Source organism: Scyliorhinus canicula, chromosome 16 (genome assembly GCF_902713615.1).
Source record: "Scyliorhinus canicula chromosome 16, sScyCan1.1, whole genome shotgun sequence".
NCBI lineage: Eukaryota > Metazoa > Chordata > Chondrichthyes > Carcharhiniformes > Scyliorhinidae > Scyliorhinus > Scyliorhinus canicula.
Genome location: NC_052161.1, coordinates 40,099,868 through 40,119,430, shown reverse-complemented (window position 1 = coordinate 40,119,430; position 19,563 = coordinate 40,099,868). Strand labels below are relative to the sequence as shown.

At 48.0% G+C, this 19,563-nt stretch overlaps 1 protein-coding gene across 2 annotated transcripts in view; it reads left to right on the top strand.

The window, feature by feature from the left end:
* The window catches only part of LOC119979445 (inhibitory synaptic factor 2A), a 404,538-nt gene extending 385,542 nt beyond the window's left edge, over positions 1–18,996 (top strand). Inside the window, exon 4 of one of the 2 annotated variants that reach the window (XM_038821680.1) lies at positions 18,940–18,996. In XM_038821680.1, coding sequence (XP_038677608.1) covers positions 18,940–18,949 — 10 coding nt within the window. In that variant the 3' untranslated portion in view covers positions 18,950–18,996. The remainder of the gene's footprint in view (positions 1–18,939) is intronic. The other variant, XM_038821684.1, reaches the window with a different exon arrangement.
* Positions 18,997–19,563: the final 567 nt, after the last annotated feature.

Below are 19,563 nucleotides of genomic sequence, written 5' to 3'. Positions count from 1 at the left end.
GGATCAGAGGGCATAATTTCACAGTAAGGCGCACTTAAGACAGATGATTAATTTCTTCTCTCAGATGGTAGTGAATCTGTGGAATTCTTTATCACAGAGGGCTGGAGACACTGAGTTGTTAAGCATGTTCAAGGCTGAGATAGACCAATTTTTAATCAGTAAGGGAATCAAGGTGTATGGGAATAAGGCAGGAAAGTGGGGTTAAGGATTGTGTCAGATCAGCCATGATCTCATTGAATGGCAGAGCAGACACGATGTGCTGAATAGCCTACTTCGGTTCCAACATCTTTTGGTCTTAAAGCCTGCCTTTAGCACAGACTCCTTTAGCAAGGTAACATCGTAAGGGCATGCTAAGAAAAAACCCTAAGGATTATTAAACCTCTCATTACCAATTAAATTGGCCCCCAATGCTCATTAAAAGAGACTGCACACCATATTGCTGCCGAACGCTGTAATTACCTCTCCTAACTGACCAGCTGAACAGGAATAAAGAAGTTGTTGGTGAAGTTTGAGATCGCCACTTAAAGACATGCTCAACTTTCACTGTTTGCTTGCTGGTGGATACTGACTGAATACACTGCGTTTGAAAAGGGCTTTTACGACAGACCAAGCCTTTCAGGTACCCTTTAGCAAGCTTCACCAGTATTCTAAGAACATTTTTTCTGGAGATTTTCTGAAAACCGCACCTACAATTGACGGTTCCAAACCACCGTAACTTATCAGACAACTTATAGGAGCCTTCAGGGACTTCCGGTGTGCACCATGGAGTGAGTGATCACACAGAGGCAGCTCCTGCCCAAGGTTACAGAAAAGAGCTCTTTTTTGGGCGGCACGGGTTGGAATTTTGATGAAAAGGCGTAGGTGAATGTTCGAGGAGTACTTTCCCCCAGGAATAGTATGTTTCTTGGTTATCAGACCCTCAGAAACAGTGCAAGATTTGGCTGAAGCAGCAGCAGACAAAAGCCTCTGCAAGCATGCAGGCGGGGGAAGGGCCAGCTTAGAGGCCTCAAGCTGCCTTGAGGGCCTTGATGAAAGCTGAATTCTAGCAGCAGAGGGAAGAACTGTGAAAAAATCTCACCAAGGCCATTGAAGAAGTGGGGACGAACTTCCGGTAGTGGTGATGCGGAGCTAAACCGCACGTTCAGTGGCTCCCGCTATTTTTGGACTTTGGGGCTCTTTTAAGGGCTCGTAGTGGTGCTGGTTGGACTTTTGCCCGTGTGGGAACACTCCTTCTCAGATTCTCCACCGGTGGATGGCCTGGACCAGGAGTGGAGCGGTCAGAAAATCGGCTTTGGAAACTTCCGGTTGCGGCTATGCGGAGCTAAGCCGCACCGCAGCTCCCGCTACTTAAGGACTTTTGGGCCGATTTGAGGGCCCCAAACGCCGCTGTCCCGACGAATCCCGGTGGGGGAAGGTGTCTAGAGGAGCATTCCCCATAATTTATGGTGCTCACCCGGAGTGGGGCAAAGGGAAAAGCTGCAGCAGCTCCCCAAGAAAAGCGGGGGAAGAAGGACAAAATGCCGGCCGGCGAAACACCCGAGGACTGGTGGAAGTGGGCGCAGGAGCAGCAAGCCTCTCTTCTGCGCTATTTTGCGGAGCTGAAGGCTGAGTTGCTGGACTCCCTGAGTGCGACTACCAACAAGCTGCTTGGGACCCAGGCGGCCCAGGAGGTGTCCATTCGGGAGTTGCAGCAGCAGGCCGCTGAGCGGGAGGAGGAGGCCATGGTCCTCATGGGGAAAGTGGAGTTGCACGAGGCACTTCACAAAAAGTGGCAAAACCGCTTGGAGGAGCTGGACGTTCGCACGAGGCGAAAGAATTTGAGGATGCTGGGCCTGGCGGAGGGGCTGGAGGGGTCGGATCTCCCGTCGTACGTGACCACGATGTTGAGCTCGTTGATGGGAGCGGGGTCCTTCCATTTGGCCCTGGAGCTTGAGGGAGCTCACAGAGTGCTGGCCAGGAGGCCTAAGGCAAATGAACCCCCGCGGGCGGTGCTGGTGCGGTTCCATCGATTTAGTGACCGGGAGTGGGTGCTACGCTGGGCCAAGAAAGAGAGGAGCAGCAAGTGGGAGAATTCGGTAGTGCGAATCTACCAGGACTGGAGTGCAGAGGTGGCAAAGCGGCGGGCCGGGTTCAACCGGACGAAGGCGGTGCTGCATGCCAAGCAGGTCAGATTTGGAATGCTGCAGCCTGCCTGTCTGTGGGTGACATATAAGGACCGGCACCACTACTTCGAGTCCCCGGAGGAGGCGTGGGCCTTTGTACAGGCGGAGAAGCTGGACTCGAGCTAGGGTCTGGGGACACACACACTATGGCCATTGCTGTTTTCGCTGTTGCTGTTTTTTAACTTTGACATGTGTTTTTTTGATGCTGGTTTTCTTTTTGCTCTGTTTCCGGGTGGGTCTGTCTGTTGGGTATGGGTGTGGGATATGTAGGGGGTTTGTATTTTATATGTTCTCTTCTGTACGTGGCTGGGGGTTGGGGTGAAACTGGATTTTGGGGAGCTGCGTCAGAAGGGTGGGGTGTGGCAGTGTGAAAGCGCGGGCTTTCCTCTGGTTTCCCACGCTGTGGGGCGGGGGGAGCGGAGCTGGAGGTGGGGGCATGGCCTCTACTGGTTTTCTTTCCCGCGCTGAAGCGGTGCCAAGGAGGTGTGGCAAGAGGGGGATGACCCCATGCCGGGAGGGGATGGGTTTTGGCGGGAGCTGCCGGGTCAGCAGAAGTCAGCTGACTCACGGAAGTACAATGGAGGGTGCGTCGCGGCTAGGAGGGGTCCTAGCCTGGGGGGATGGGGGGGATACCGGGTTGCTGCTGGAATGGCCAGGAAGGAGCTGGTGTGGGCCGGGGGGGTAGAGGAGAGGCGTTATCGCCATGGGGAACGGTTCAGGCGGGGCGAGCTGGCCTGGGGCGAGCAGTCTATAAGCTATGGCTAGCCGGCGGGGGAGAGGGGCGGGGTGCCCTCTGATCCAGCTGATTGCCTGGAACGTGAGGGGGCTGAATGGGCCGGTTAAGCGAACTAGGGTATTTTCTCATCTGAAGGGGCTGAAGGCGGACGTGGCTATGCTCCAGGAGACCCACTTGAAGGTGGGTGGGGCAGGTTTTTCACTCAGGATTGGACGCGAATCTGGGGGTGGCGATTCTGGTGGGGAAGAGGGTGGCGTTCGAGGCGGCTGAGGTGCTGTCGGACAAGGAGGGCAGATATATTATGGTGAAGGGTAGGCTGCAGGGAGAGAAGGTGGTGCTGGTTAATGTATATGCCCCGAATTGGGATGATGCCGGCTTCATGAGGCGCTTGTTGGGCCGCATTCCGGACCTGGAGGCAGGGGGCCTGATCATGGGGGGAGACTTTAACACAGTGCTGGATCCCCCACTGGACCGGTCCAGTTCAAGGACGGGTAGGAGACCGGCGGCGGCCAAAGTGCTGAGGGGGTTTATGGACCAGATGGGAGGGGTGGATCCCTGGAGGTTTGGGAGGCCGAGAGCGCGGGAGTATTCCTTTTTCTCCCATGTCCATAGGGTCTATTCCTGAATAGATTTTTTCGTCCTGAGCAGGGGATTGATCCCGAAGGTGCAGGATGCCGAGTATTCGGCCATAGCAATTTCAGACCATGCTCCGCACTGGGTTGATCTGGAGATGGGGGAGGCGCGGGACCAGCGCCCGCTCTGGCGCCTGGATGTGGGGCTGCTGGCTGATGAGGAGGTGTGTAGGAGGGTCCGGGGAAGTATTGAGGGGTATCTTGATACCAACTACACGGGGGAGGTCCGGGTGGGGATGGTCTGGGAGGCTCTGAAAGCAGTGATCCGGGGGGAGCTGATCTCCATCCGGGCCCATAGGGAAAGGAGGGAGAGGAAGGAGAGGGAGAGACTGGTGAGGGAGCTCCTGGATGTGGACAGGAGATACGCGGAGGCACCGGAGGAGGGGTTGCTGGGGGAACGGCGTAGTTTGCAGGCCAAATTTGACTTGTTGACCACCAGAAAGGCGGAGACACAGTGGAGGTGGGCGTATATGAGTATGGGGAGAAGGCGAGCAGGATGTTGCCGCATCAGCTCCGCAGGCGAGATGCGGCTAGGGAAATTGGTGGAGTGACGGATAGGGGTGGGAATGTAGTGCAGAAGGGGACAGAAGTAAATGGGTTCTTTAGGGACTTCTACGAGGAACTGTACCAGTCGGAACCTCCGATGGGGAGAGGGGGGATGGAGAGCTTCATGAACAGGCTATGTTTCCCAAGGGTTCAAGTGGAGCTGGTAGAGGGGCTGGGGGCGCCGATAGAGTTGGAGGAGCTAGTCAGGGGGATTGGACAAATGCAGTCAGGTAAGGCGCCGGTGCCGGACTGGTTCCCGGTGGAATTTTATAAAAAGTATGCGGATCTGGTGGGCCCCCTGTTGGTGCGAGCCTTCAATGAGGCATGGGAGGGGGGGCTTTGCCCCCGACGATGTCGCGGGCACTGATATCTCTGATCCTGAAGCGGGATAAGGACCCCTTGCAGTGTGGATCATACAGGCCTATCTCGCTCCTCAATGTTGACGCTAAGTTGCTGGCGAAGATCCTGGCCACCAGGATAGAGGACTGTGTGCCAGGGGTGATACACGAGGATCAGACAGGATTTGTCAAGGGACGGCAGCTCAACACGAATGTGCGGAGACTGCTAAATGTTATTATGATGCCGGCAGTGGAGGGGGAGGCTGAGATAGTGGTGGCGCTGGATGCGGAGAAAGCGTTTGATAGAGTGGAGTAGGGGTACCTGTGGGAGGTGCTGGAGCGGTTCGGATTCGGGGAGGGATTCATCAAATGGGTGAGGCTGCTCTACGCGGCTCCGATGGCAAGTGTAGTTACCAATGGAAGGAGATCGGAGTACTTTAGGCTCTACCATGAGACCAGGCAGAGGTGCCCCCTGTCCCCCTTGCTCTTTGTACTGGCGATTGAACCTTTGGCTATGGCGTTGAGGGAGTCAGGGAGATGGAGGGGTCTGATGCGGGGTGGGGAGGGACATCGGATATCGCTGTATGCGGACGACCTGCTGTTGTATGTGGCGGATCCAGAAGGGGGAATGCCGGGGGTGATGGAGCTGTTAGCGGAATTTGGGAGCTTCTCGGGCTATAAGTTAAATTTAGGCAAGAGCGAGGTATTTGTAGTACACCCGGGTGATCAGGAGGAGGGAATTGGGAGACTCCCATTTAAGAGGGCAGTGAAGAGTTTCAGATACCTGGGGGTGCAGGTGGCCAGGAGTTGGGGGACTCTCCATAAGCTTAATTTTACCAGGCTGGTGGAGCAGATGGAGGAGGAATTTAAAAGGTGGGACATGGTGCCGCTATCATTGGCGGGTAGAGTGCAGTCCGTCAAAATGACGGTTCTCCCGAGGTTCTTGTTCCTTTTTCAGTGTTTGCCCATCTTTATCCCTAGGGCCTTTTTTAGAAGGGTGACTAGCAGCATCATGAGCTTTGTTTGGGCGCATGGGACCCCGATGTGAAGAGGGTCTTCTTGGAGCGGGGTCAGCGGCGTGCAGAGGGGGGGGCCGACGGGGCGCTGGCCCCGGGCAGCGACTGGATGGGGGCAGCACCGCGGTCGGCCCGAGCGCGCCTGCGCACCGCGGTCGCCGCGGTCGGCCCGAGCGCGCCTGCGCACTGCGGTCGGCCCGAGCGCCCCTGCGCACCGCGGTCCGCGGGTCGGCCCTAGCGCGCCTGCGCACCGCGGTCGGCCCGAGCGCGCCTGCGCACCGCGGTCGGCCCGAGCGCGCCTGCGCACTGCAGAGGCTGGAGAGGGAGCAGAAAGGGCGCGAATTTTCCAGAATGGACGGCATTGCCACCATGGGTGAGTTTTATTTATTCATTTATTTATTTTATTTATTTGATCTATTTTAAAACTCTTCTCTGCACCCTCTCTGTAGCTGTCAACTTTTAAACTGTCGTGCCCAGAATTTGACATTTGGGCCAGGGGCACCCATTTGGGACAGAACCAGTATTTTATAAAAATTCATCATGGCCTCTTAACTTTTGCCCTCTTACCCTTTATACTTAAAGCCCAGGGTCAGCAGGGTGCAGGGGAGATTCTCAGAGACTTGACTGCAAGCTGCTGGAGCTCGGATCTTGAACAGAGCTTTTATATCTGGATTTGGGGACCCTTTATGCACTGGCATAGTGCACAAACAGGCCCCACATGACCAGGGTTTTGTGAAGAAGAAGGGATCTGGAAATGTGTTGACTGTGAAAATTATATTTGTGGAAATTGGGTGAAGTAGTTTGATGAGACTTGGTGCTAAAGCTTTAGAGAAATGAAGATGGAATTTGATTTGAAGAAGTTCAACGTTTTGAAGGATATTGTGGCTGAAATGAAAGCGATACGTGCTGAATGAGCTGACCAAAATGTGTGAGATATGTCTTTGTATCTGCTATGTGTAATTTATCGGTCATATTATTGCAATTTTCCTGTTAATTCATGTTTAATTTACGTTGATTTTGGTGTGATTGCTAATATAAAAGTGAAGTCTTGTATATTGGTCTTAGTTGGGTTGTTTGTAGTTGTTTCCACAAGGGTCATAACAGTATTTCCATGACGTTCTGCTCATATCCTTCTCCATGGGGGTTGCAGAGGAGGGAGGCGCAACTTTTGAGACATAACATCTCACCCATTGATTTAGATTTAGAACAGTACAGCACAGAGCAGGCCCTTCGGCCCTCGATGTTGTGCCGAGCAATGATCACCCTACTCAAACTCACGTATCCACCCTATACCCGTAACCCAACAACTCCCCCTTAACCTTACTTTTTAGGACACTACGGGCAATTTAGTATGGCCAATCCACCTAACCCGCACATCTTTGGACTGTGGGAGGAAACCGGAGCACCCGGAGGAAACCCACGCACACAGGGGGAGGACGTGCAGACTCCGCACAGACAGTGACCCAGCTGGGAACCAAACCTGGGACCCTGGAGCTGTGAAGCATTGATGCTAACCACTATGCTACCGTGTTGCAAAGCAAAATGACTGAAGAAGAGAACAATATCCCTAGAATTCCAGCGCTAAGGGGAAATTGACTAACTTACAGCGCAATTTAACCTCAGGCAGCCGTCCTATACCTTAGAGATGGCAAAGATAAAGAGGTCAGTGAATAGCTCTAGAACGGGTGCAACTACGTTTTTTATAGGTTTTTTGGTGATATTTAATGAAATATTTACGTGGGATGTAGTAAGAGTGAAGCCTGGATGATCAGAGGACTGCTATGGCATTTAATCTCGGAATAGGAGACATTTATTCCTTAACATGCTAATATTTGAATACAGATACCACTAATTTGCAAGTCTATGATATAAATTGCACAAAATTATCAGTGGAGATGAACAAGAAAGAGAGAAATTAAAAAAGGAATGTTCAGACTTTGCAAATTATTATGACAATGATGTGGTTGCAATTCAGTTATATGACGAAATTATTGATTTTGTGATGCTCCTTCGAGCTGGAGGGACTAGAGTTCCCCCTGATCCTAAAGATGCTCTGGAGTCTTTACTGCAGTATGGGAGGGATGTCTTTCCGACGCTGTGTGTTTCATACAGATTACTGCTTACAATTGCATTTTCAGTCGCAAGCTGTGAAAGGTCATTTTCAAAACTGAAATTAATAAAAACATATCTGAGGTCTTCTATGTCACAGGAGCGACTGACCAACCTGGCTTTAATAAGCATTGAAAAAGAATTTCTCACAGCTGATGTAAAAAATGAAGTAGTTCAGGTGTTTTGTGACAGGAGGTATCATTTGGGGAAAAGAACTTAATAAATTTGATTGATTAATATTAAAATCGAATAAATCAGGGTAGCATGGTGGTTAGCATAAATGCTTCACAGCTCCAGGGTCCCAGGTTCGATTCCCGGCTGGGTCACTGTCTGTGTGGAGTCTGCACGTCCTCCCCCTGTGTGCGTGGGTTTCCTCCGGGTGCTCCGGTTTCCTCCCACAGTCCAAAGATGTGCGGGTTAGGTGGATTGGCCATGCTAAATTGCCCGTAGTGTCCTAATAAAAGTAAGGTTAAGGGGGGGGGGTTGTTGGGTTACGGGTATAGGGTGGATACGTGGGTTTGAGTAGGGTGATCATGGCTCAGCACAACATTGAGGGCCGAAGGGCCTGTTCTGTGCTGTACTGTTCTATGTTTAAAGCGTTTATTTCATGTTTCATCTGTGTTTATATATTCAAAATGTTTTCCTTTCTCATAATATTTCTCAGTATATTAGGCCTTATACTTGAGTCTTTGGGGGCATATAATCAAGATTTGCCCCGGGCATCACCAGACCTCTGCACGCCGCTGAGCGGGGTAGAGATGGGGGTGGCTGGCGTTACCCAATCTCTCGGGGTATTATTGGGCGGCCAATGTATCGATGGTGCGCAAGTGGGTAATGGAGGGGGAGGGCGCAGCATGGAAATGGATGGAGAGGGCGTCCTGTAGAGATACAAGCCTGGGGGCCCAGGTAACGGCGCCGTGGCCGCTCCCTCCTATGAGGTATACCACGAGTCCGGTGGTGGCGGCTACCCTCAAGATTTGGAGGCAGTGGAGGCGACATGGGGAGAAGTGGGGGGCTCGATGGAGGCTCCGTTAAGGGGGAACCATAGGTTCGTCCCGGGGAACATTGATGGGGGATTTCAGGGTTGGCACAGAGCGGGCATCAGACAGCTGAGGGACCTGTTTATTGATGGGAGGTTTGCGAGCCTGGGGGAGTTGGAGGAGAAATTTGGGCTCCCCCCCGGAAACATGTTCAGGTATCTGCAGGGAAAGGTATTTGCTAGACGGCAGGTGGAGGGATTCCCTTCGCTTCCCGCGAGGGGGGTGAGTGACAGGGTGCTTTCGGGGGTCTGGGTCGGAGAGGGGAAGATATCTGATATCTACAAGGTTATGCAGGAGGCGGAGGAGGCGTCAGTAGAGGAGCTGAAAGCTAAGTGGGAGGGGGAACTGGGGGAACAGATCGAAGACGGGACATGGGCTGATGCCCTGGAAAGTGTTAATTCTTCCACCTCGTGTGTGCGGCTTAGCCTCATCCAATTCAAGGTGCTGCACCGGGCCCACATGACTGGGTCGAGGATGAGTAGGTTCTTTGGGGGTGAAGACAGGTGTGTCAGGTGCTCAGGGAGTCCAGCGAACCATGCCCATATGTTCTGGGCATGCCTGGCACTGGAGGAGTTCTGGAAGGGGGTGGCGAGGACGGTGTCGAGGGTGGTGGGATCCAGGGTCAAGCCAGGATGGGGACTCGCAATTTTTGGGGTTGGGGTGGAGCCGGGAGTGGAGGAGGCGAAAGAGGCCGGTGTGCTGGCCTTTGCGTCCCTAGTAGCCCGGCGAAGAATCTTGCTACAATGGAAGGATGCGAGGCCCCCAAGCGTGGAGACCTGGATCAATGACATGGCGGGTTTCATCAACCTAGAGAAGGTCAAATTCACCCTGAGAGGGTCGGTACAAGCGTTCTTTAGGCGGTGGCAACCTTTCCTCGACTTTCTGGCTCAACGATAGGGTACGGGGACAGTAGCAGCAGCAACCCGGGGGGGGGAAGGGGGAAGGGGGAAGGAATAGGGGGGACGGGGACGATGACTATGTTTGTTTATTTAATTTTAATTTATTTTTAAGTTCTTTTGTTGTTCATTGGGGTTGTGGGGGTGGGGGGATGTGATACATGTGTCGATACGGTCTGGGGGGTGTTACAGTTATTATGGGTTATTTTGTTGCATTTCATTGTTTGTCGTTATGTTTTATATTTTCTGTAAAAAATTCCAATAAAAATTATTTTAAAAAAAACTTATAGGAGCCTTCATTAGAAAGGAGATGGTTGGCCACGGGAATACTGACAGTTCTCTCCCTTGTTATAAGGAATGGGAGGCGAAGATGACTGCAGGAAGAGCAGCACCAATTGCTGGAGGAGAGAGTGAGGGGAGGAACATGAGAACTTTCAGAAGAAGGCTTTATGCACCCAAGTTCTTCAGAAAGCACATTTACATGATCCAATACTAGTGTATGAGGAGGCTGCTCTTTCCGAAGCAGGGTGTCACAAAGATCTGTAGCCTCATGGAACAAAGACTTTGGGCGTGATCCAACGGCCATGCTGCGCCGGAAAAGAAGCTTGGTGTAGCGTGGTTTATAAAAGCCGGAAGACCCCACCCGGGATCTACCCGGCTTGCAACGCCTCATGATATCCGACTTTGTCTCAGAAACCTTGGGCGAGAGCCGTTCAGCACTGGTCCCTACAAACGGGGACCAGATGGAAAGGCACTCGTGGGGGTCTCCCAGGGGATTGGAGGCTCCCATCTGCATGCCGTTTGGGCAGTGTGGTACTCTGGCACTGCTGGTGCCACCTGGACACCCTGGTAGTGCCAATCTGGCACCTTGACAGTGCCACCTGAGTATCAGCCTGGCACTGCCCAGGTGGCAGGGGCACCGCCAGGATCACACTGCCAAACTGGCATTTTTTTTGCATGTGTAACCGAGCCAGGGTGCCCTGCGTGGGTCTTGTGAGAGTGTGGGGCGGGGGGGGGGGGGGGGGGGGGGGGTGGTCAGGGACTCTCCCAATGGGCATTCGGGCTGCGGGAGGTTGGGAATTGCTTCAGGGGTCTCAGAGCAGAGTTTCTCAGTGTACAAAACAGGGCTATGTGCAGTCTCGCCGTGCGCTTCCTGTTGAGGCCCCGAATACAACGCAAGTCATGTTGTATAACCATGTGTTTCTCGGCACTGCGAGCGCCAGGAAACATGCGGCTAAACATGCTCACTACGGGACTTTGTTCCCATTTGGTTGAATTGAGCCCTTTGGCCTCGCAGGACTGCACAGCCTATGCTAATCAAGCTTAGAGTGGCACTTAATGTTTACTATACTGAAACGGTGCAGACTGCCACAGGTAATAGTAATTACATGTTGTGAACCTCTGTGCAAGTCTGCATACGGGTAGTAATTGAAATCCTACATACTCTGCAGAATGACTACATGTTATTCCCTATTGCAGCAACCAGAAGCAGAGAGTTCTCCGATTCAACAGGACTGTAGGATTTCCCACGGTCGAGGGAACCATTGACTGCACACATATGGCCAAACAATTCTCTCATTTAAGTTCAGAGATATTTAAGAACAGGAAAGGATTCCACTCAGCTGTGTGCAACCACCAGGTGCTTATGACGTAGGTGAATGCTAGGAAGCTGCCATAATGGTTTTATAATGATATGATCATCCATTCCACAAATCAATGTACATGGTTAGATATTAGGTGGCCAGGGACATGCTCTGATGCCATAGCACATGACTCCCTTTAAAAGCTGCAGACATTAGAATTCACACATATGGCGATCAGGATTATCATTGAGCAAACCATTGGGGCCCTCAGGAAGATGGTCATGATGTGCCCTCCAGATTTGTACATTGATACTGATTTGTTGCATGCTCCACAATCTGGTGATTGTGAAAGATCAGTTATGACCATCATCAATTATGTCAAAGATCAAGCTCAGGAGTCACAAGAAGATGAAGAGGAGGAGGACTTTGAGGAGCACCTGAGATTCCAGGCAAATAGCCCAAACCTGGGAGGGAGGGTTTACTCCAACCTAATTCAATACTGCTTTTGAGAGAGTCCTTCCACCTGTAAACATAGAAGCATTGTTACCAGATGCTTTACTTTCCAAGACTGAGGATCAAAAGAAATCCACAATCAATCCTTCAACCACTTCTCCATAATAAAAAATTCTGCTATTACCCAAATTACTGTAATTACTCTTTATATCTATATCAAAACCAAATAATTAAAACATTAAAAACAACATCATTAAGTCTCATTATTAAATTATTCACCTTGGTGCTTGTCGTGTTAAGCACCCCGTGATAACGCGGGCGGCAACTGGATGCAGCTTTAACTGAAAGATACTCCAGACCTTGAGGTTAGTTTAATCTGATTTATTGAACCTGTCACACAGTTAGCACAGTTCTCTGTGAGTTCGACTCTGCTAACCTAAGTGTGATTATTCTGTCTGGCTGAACCAGACTAGCTCTTAGCCAAGTGCTGGAGGTGTTATGTGATATATACACCCTGACTCACTCTGTAGATGTTCCCAGTGGAAAGAGACGGAGTGTGAGTGCCTGGAGGAAACCCAGGCAGAAATGGGAATAACGTGCAGGTGACCACAAGTGGAAATCGAACGCGCGACCCTGGCGCTGTGAAGCAAGCAACAGTGCTAACCACTGTTCTACCCAAACCATTCGGCTCTTCAGAAACTTAGCCCTGCAAAGTCTTCATCTGACACCTTTACATTAGAACTAGTATGTGACTTTGGTCCGAGCAAGTTGTCCACTTGCTGCTGTGGCTGCTGTCTACTAGTTCCTAGTGCAAGCCACTGTGAAGATCCTTGTTCTACCCTAAATTATATGGGTGTTAGTCTCTGAGTTGTTTTCAGAGTTCTAGTGACTGATGCACTGCTTTATTTCTTGCCCTTGTCCTCCATTTTGTACTGGAGAGGGTGGGGCAGGGTGGCTCTTCCTCGCCCAGTTCCTCCAAGAGCTGGGTGGATCTTGCTCCTATGAGCCTACAATGACAAGTGTTAGGGTGTAGTACATGTGGCCACCATAAGAGAACTTATGTCTGATGGCCACCATAAGAGGACTTGATAGAACCATCAATTCACCAGACACGTATTTCCGATATGAATATAGGCTTTAATCTACTTACTACAGAGCCAGCCTGTTACCCGTTGATGAACTCTCGGTGAACTGCAGGCTGACTCTGGACAAGGGTATTTATACAGCAGCACAAGGGGGAGGAGTCGTGGGCGGAGCCAAGAGTGGAGCCCTGTACAAGCTCCTGAGCATTCCCAGAGCTACTCCTCCTAGTGGTCGGGTAACGCTACTGCGCTTACAAAGATACAGTGTGAATTACCATGTTACATTCACCACAGGACTTATGTGCGATGTAATCTTGTAAGTAAGTTTGTGAGGGAGTATAGATTTGAGGGAGCGGAAATCAAGAATAGTTATGGAGAAGTAAGGAAGCTGACGTTGTCACATATTTCTGGATGATATTTTCCATTCTTTCTGTGGCCGTTGTGTGTAGCAATCCCCTCCAAATTACCGGCAGTACTGCCTGATCAAGGGGACAGTAAGAAATCTTACAACACCAGTTTAAAGTCCAACAGGTTTGTTTTGAATCACTAGCTTTTGGAGCGCACCTCTTACTGTACCCATCCCAGTTCAACGCCGGCATCTCCACATCATGATCAAGGGGAATAATCTCAGGGAGTTATCCTTCCCTTCCTCTGGTCAATCTTGACCTGGTAAAGAAATAATGACAATTGTGAATGAGTGTACTGGCACGTGTGTTTGTGGATGTTGTCGTGTTGGGTTTTCTATACCTTACGAAGGAATCCACCAAACACCTTAACTTGTCCAAACTGGAATCTTTTAGGAGCTGGTTTAGCACAATGGGCTAAACAGCTGGCTTGTAATGCAGAACTAGGCAGCAGCGCGGGTTCAATTCCCGTACCAGCCTCCCCGAACAGGTGCCGGAATGTAACTTCATTGAAGCCTACTTGTGACAAAAAGCGATTATTATTATTATTTTATTGAGTCTCGTGCGTTAAGATGGCAATCTGTTATAGAGCACGTTACATTATCATGGCGTCTGCTTATCACTCTTCTGGAACTGCACCTATCACCGACCATTCACTTGTATGTCTTATTACCATCTGCAATCTTCTTCTGAAGATGCCTGGATGTGTCTCCCCTTATATGGGAGTCACTGGTCATATGACCTTGGTCTTGAGACCGCATGGTGTTTCTACACCACCACCTGCTGGTTGGAGGTCGCACACCATAGCCCATAGGCATATCACCACATGTGTCAGATGCTTCACATAGACAAAGAGCTGAGAGATGTAGCTGAGATATAAGTAATGTCTGTGAAGGATGCAATACTGTGGGTTGTGCGAATTTCATTGTATGGTAAGGTGGTGGATATTGTATACTAAGGTTGTGTGTTGGTGGTGATGCAGTTGATGAGAAGTATGTTGGTAAAATTGGATCTTAGCTCGACCATTTGTGTCAGTTTTTAAATTTTTTGAGGCATGGAAGCCATATCCTGGATAATATCCCTACCTGTGACTGCTTCTGCAATCTCCTACATTCACCACATCAGTTGCTTCAGTGGTCTCCTCTCATTTTTCTGGTGTAAGTCAGCGCACTACACACACAAAAAATTGCTGCCAATCAGGACTTGAGTGTTAACTTGCAGATTTCCAGATTAGTGCCTCTATACATGTTTAAACCAGTGAATAGCCCAAAATTGTAAGCTAAATCCAAGCTTTTAAGTAGCACAACACCCACTTGGCACCTGTTTTCACCCTTTCTCGAAAATAACTTCCCATGTCTTTGTATATAATGACATCAAAAAAACATGTATCCATGCAATAAAGTTGAGACATAAAAATATGAAACCCAAACCCAAAGATGTCCTACATCCATGCACCATTCTGCAATAGGTCCCTTCATCACAAGCATCAGTATGACCCCAGAAGTGTTTTATAGTCAATAAAATACCGTTGAATGTAATCTCTGTTTTAAAGTAGGAAGCGCAGCATCCAAATTGCACAAAGCAAGTTCCCAAAAGAAGCACGATGGTAATCGCCAGGTAATTCATTTGAGTGATGTTATTGGGGATAAATATTGGCCAGGGCACCAGAGATAAATCAAAATAGTGCCATGGGATCATGAGAGAGAAAACTGGGCTTCCATTGAATGTCTCATTGCATAGATACCACGCAGCACTCCTTCTGTATTGCACTGAACTGTCAGCTTAAATGTTTGTGCTCAAGTCTTTGGATAGTGACTTCAACCGACAACCTTATAAAGGAAAGCCGAAGAAAGAGTTTGTTTCTGAAATTGTGGATTCCAATGCCAACTTTAGAAACCAGTGTCCCCCTAATTAGTGTGTATATTGGCATAACAGTGTATATGGCTTAGTTTTTTTGTAAAATATTTTTATTAAACATTTTTTAATATATAAATACAAAAATACAAATCAAATAAACAACCCCAAACCAAACACCCTCCCCCAACCCTCCCATCCTACCCCCCAGCTTCTGACAGTGATCAGTTCTTTGAAATACATGACAAATGGCTGCCATCTTATGTAAAACTTCCCAATCAAACCTCTCAATGTGTATTTAATTTTTTCAAAGTACAAAAACTCCAGGAGATCCCACAGCCATGCCGAGGCACTGGAAGGAGAAGCTGACCTCCACTCTAACAGAACCCGCCTGCGAGCAATCAGCGAGGTGAAGGCGAAAACATCTGGCCCAGCTCCCACCTGCAGCTCCGGCAGGTCCGACGCTCCGAAAATGGTTCCTAAGGGACAGGGCTCCAATTCCCTTTGTAAGATCACTAACATGGTGCTGAAGAAGGAGCCCCAAAAGTTTGTCAGCTTAGGACATGCCCAAAACATATACACGTGATTTTCTGGCTCCCCCCACACTGCATACACCTATTCTCTACCTCCTCAAACACTCAACTCATCCTAGCTCTTGTTAAATATGGCCTATGTACCACTTTTAATTGTAAGAGCCCAAGCCTTACACACGACGAGGTGGCATTCACCCTCTGCAGGGTTTCACACCCCACACCCCTCCTACACTCCCCACCCCCACCCCCACCCCCCCCCCCCCCCCCCCCCCCCCCCGCCCCCGCCAAGCTCTTCCTCCCACCTGGCCTTAAACCCCTCCAGCGTCACCATGTCCTCTGCCAGAATGCTCCCGTAAATTCCTGAAGTATTCCCACCCTCAAACTGCCAGCGACAGTATCCTCTCCATCAACGACAATGGCGGCAACACCGGGATGGTCGGAAAAATCCTCCATGCAAAATTCAGAACCTGCAAGTATCTGAATGCTTCCAAATGTGCAAACCTGTACTTCTCCGCTAATTCCTCCAGACTCACAAACCACCCCGCCAGGAATAAATCTCCCATTACCGCCACCCCCCACTTGTCCTCCCAACCCCTAAACCTAGCATCCAATCTAGCCAGTTCAGACATGTGATTGTTTCTAATCGGAGGCATCCTCAACCTCCCCTGCCACCTTAAAATGTTGCCGCAATTGCGTATTTTCAATGTGGCCACCACCACCGGATTACCAGAACATATCCAAGAGCAAACGGAAGCTGAGCCTTCACTAACGCCTGAAGCCCTGTCCCCTTACACGACCTGGCCGTGCATGTAGCTGAGTTATGCTTTGCTATCATTTGGATTACGACTAGAATCATCTCTGGTGTGAAAGTGAGAGCCCAATGCTTGTTCAGTAGAATAATTTTGATTATATCTTACAATATAGGAGGAGTGGGGTGAAGAGAAAATAACGTATTGTACTCCTCATATTATACTCCTTATCAATGATATGATAAGCTACTTCCTCCAGCCTGGAGTGGGACCAAGTATTGTTCAAAATCTGATCCAACCTAATAAATGCCTAAATTTTAAGTTCTGTTGAAGGTGAACCTTAAAGAAATCATCATTTCCCCTCCATTTGTACAATACTGTCATTGGAAACATCAAACTTGAATTAAAGAAAGAGAGAATAGTCAAAATATATGGATGTTTAAAAACTAAATATAAATAAGCAAGGATATGCAATGTCGCAAAGGTTGCTCCAGTTGAAACATTTCATTGGCTTCAGTAGTCAGGCAGATGATTGCTTCAAAACTATGAAGTACACTCTCCATGGTTAATCTTCCGACATTGCTGGCTTGTTAATACTGAAGCTATTGCCTGCTCACTACAGCTATGTATAGTTTTAAATCAGATTTATATCTTCAAATACCTGTGAGACAGTCCACAAAGTGGAAATTTAAATGATCACCAATGCTGCTGCTATGAAGGTCAATTTGAAGCGACAGCATACTTCACAGCATATAAACTTATAAATTCACCAACCTTAAAGTTATCTTTTATCAAATATTGGGTATTGGTAAATATTAACAGTAAATACAAAATTGAGAAGTGGATATCCATTACTGTTCAGTTTTCTCTTTTAAATTATTTCAACGCACCAGAGGACCTCAGAAATGATTGAATTTTGTATTAATTGCTGAATGTATCCTGGCCTATTGCAATCAATTTCCTGCTTTCATTATGTAATTTCAAATTACATCACAGTGTAATGTTTGTGTATTAATTTGAGTATGTTTATTGCAGTCTTATATGTAACTATCCCATCTTGCTTTCTCTGTTGATATTGTTGAACATTTATCAACTGTTACAATGGAATAGCAAAATAATAATTACCAATAGTGAATCAAACTAGAGAATGCAAATGGAAAGTCACTGTTTAGCAGTATGAACATTTAAAAGGACGTTGTCATATCTATTTTTACCAAAATACAACAATCACAAGAAACTTCAGAAGTACAGATTTGAAGAACTTACATTTATAAAGCACCTTTAACATAGCAAAATGTCGGGCAGAATTGTGGCGCAGTGGTTTGCATTGCTGCATCACGGCGCCGAGGTCCCAGGTTCAATCCCGGCTCTGGGTCACTGTCCGTGTGGAGTTTTCACATTCTCCCCGTGTCTGTGTGGGTTTCGCCCCCACAACCCGAAGATGTGCAGGCTAGGTGGATTGGCCACACTAAATTGCCCCTTAATTGGAAAAAATGAATTGGGTACTCTAAATTTATTTTAAAAAACATAGTAAAATATCCCAAGGTGCTTCACTGGAGCATAAAAAAGACAAAATTTGAAACCGAGCAACATCTAGAGGTACTAACTGTCTGAAAGCTTGATTAAAGTGGCCAGAGTGCCTGAAAAGGGGAGAAAGATAGAAAAATTGCGAATTTTAAGGATGGAATTGCAATGTTTCAGATAAAGACTGTAGAAAGCATTATCTAAAAAGAGATAATATTTTACAGATATGATGTTCTCCAGTTACCTTTGTCACAAAGCACGCTGATGTTACCTGCGAGGATGTCCCAACCTAGAAAATACGTTTGTGGAGGTGCATTGTTTTGTTTTGGTGTGGGGAGACAATTGAAACTCTAATGAGAATAAACAGCCCAGCCATTGTGTAACAATTATTAAAGACTATTTATTATAGTATAGAAACAATAAATATACAAACAGAACTATTCTACTCTCAGACAATTACGGTATATGAATTTATAAAAACACAGTTTATGTAGAGCGTACCCCTTATTCCAAGATATACCTATGATACCTAAACTCCGAAAGAATTCCCCCATTCCCCAAACAACATCCAAATTAAATAACCAGCTTATAGTTACTACAAAGTACAGAGATGATACCCAAGTCTGGGAAACGTCTTTTCCTGGTCCAATGAACATATTTAAACTGTCTTTTCAAAGGTTTTCTGCACTGCCTTGGCTCTGAGACTTAGAAACTTTTTTGATGTAAACCTGACCTCCAGGCTTCTAGCTGAAAAACTAACTTCAGACTTGGTGGCTAGAATCTGGCCTGGCGGCTTTCTGAGGCTGATAGCTGTCAACTGCCTTCCTTGCTTCCGATCATCCGGCCAATTTGTTCCTCTTTGATTATGCCTTCTGTGTATTTGGCTGTCTGCCTCTCTCAACCTCTTTGATTATACATTCATATAAGTATACCTCATTGATTTCCCAAATGTCTGTAAGCTGCTTCACCTCATAAGCCATTCACATTTAAATCTTATCTAAACTGCCTTTTAAAATGATACGGGGAACAGACAGATGTTGTTGGACCTTTTGAATACTGGATACTGCATTCTCTAGGTCGATTTCTAACCTGTTGCTGGAAATCTCGCATCCTATTATGTTTTGTTAAACTTCATTTTTCTGCTGTTGCTAGCCAAATTCATGACACCTTGTATTTAGTACAATGCCATCTTCATGTTTACAGAAGAAATAAATGTTCAAAGTGAGAAATGTACATTTTTGCTATTAAATTTGATTGCATCTTATTGATGGAATTTCCACAGACTGAGATGATGTACATCAAAGTTGTACAGGAGCATACTGGCTGGTGACACTGGAAAAGGTATGATGTGGAGATGCTGGCATCACCTGAGGAAGGAGCAGCGCTCCGAAAGCTAGTGTTTGAAACAAATATGTTGGACTTTAACCTGGTGTTGTAAGACTTCTTACTGGAAAAGGAAGCCTTCCTTAAAATAAGATAAATTATCTTAGTGAAGATAATGGCAATGTAATTTGAAATGATAAATCAGAAAATCTACCAATTCAGGAGAAATTGGCCCCTGGCCAGACTGGTCCACTACAGCTACAACACCAGCAATATGGAAAATTGTCCAGGTATGTCCTGTACACAAAAAGAACAAATCCAACCCAGCCAATTACCGCCCCATCAGACTACTCTTGATCATCAGTAAGGTGATGGAAGGGTTCTTCAACAGTGCTGTCAAGAGGCACTTGCTTAGTAATAACCTGCTCACTAACACTCAGTACAGGTTCCACCAGGGCCACTCAGCTCCTGATTTCATTACAGCCTTGGTTCAAACCAAGAAAAGAGCTGAACTGCGGAGGTGAGAATGACAGCCTTTGACATCAAGGCCACATTTGACTGAGTATGGCATCAAGGAGCCCAA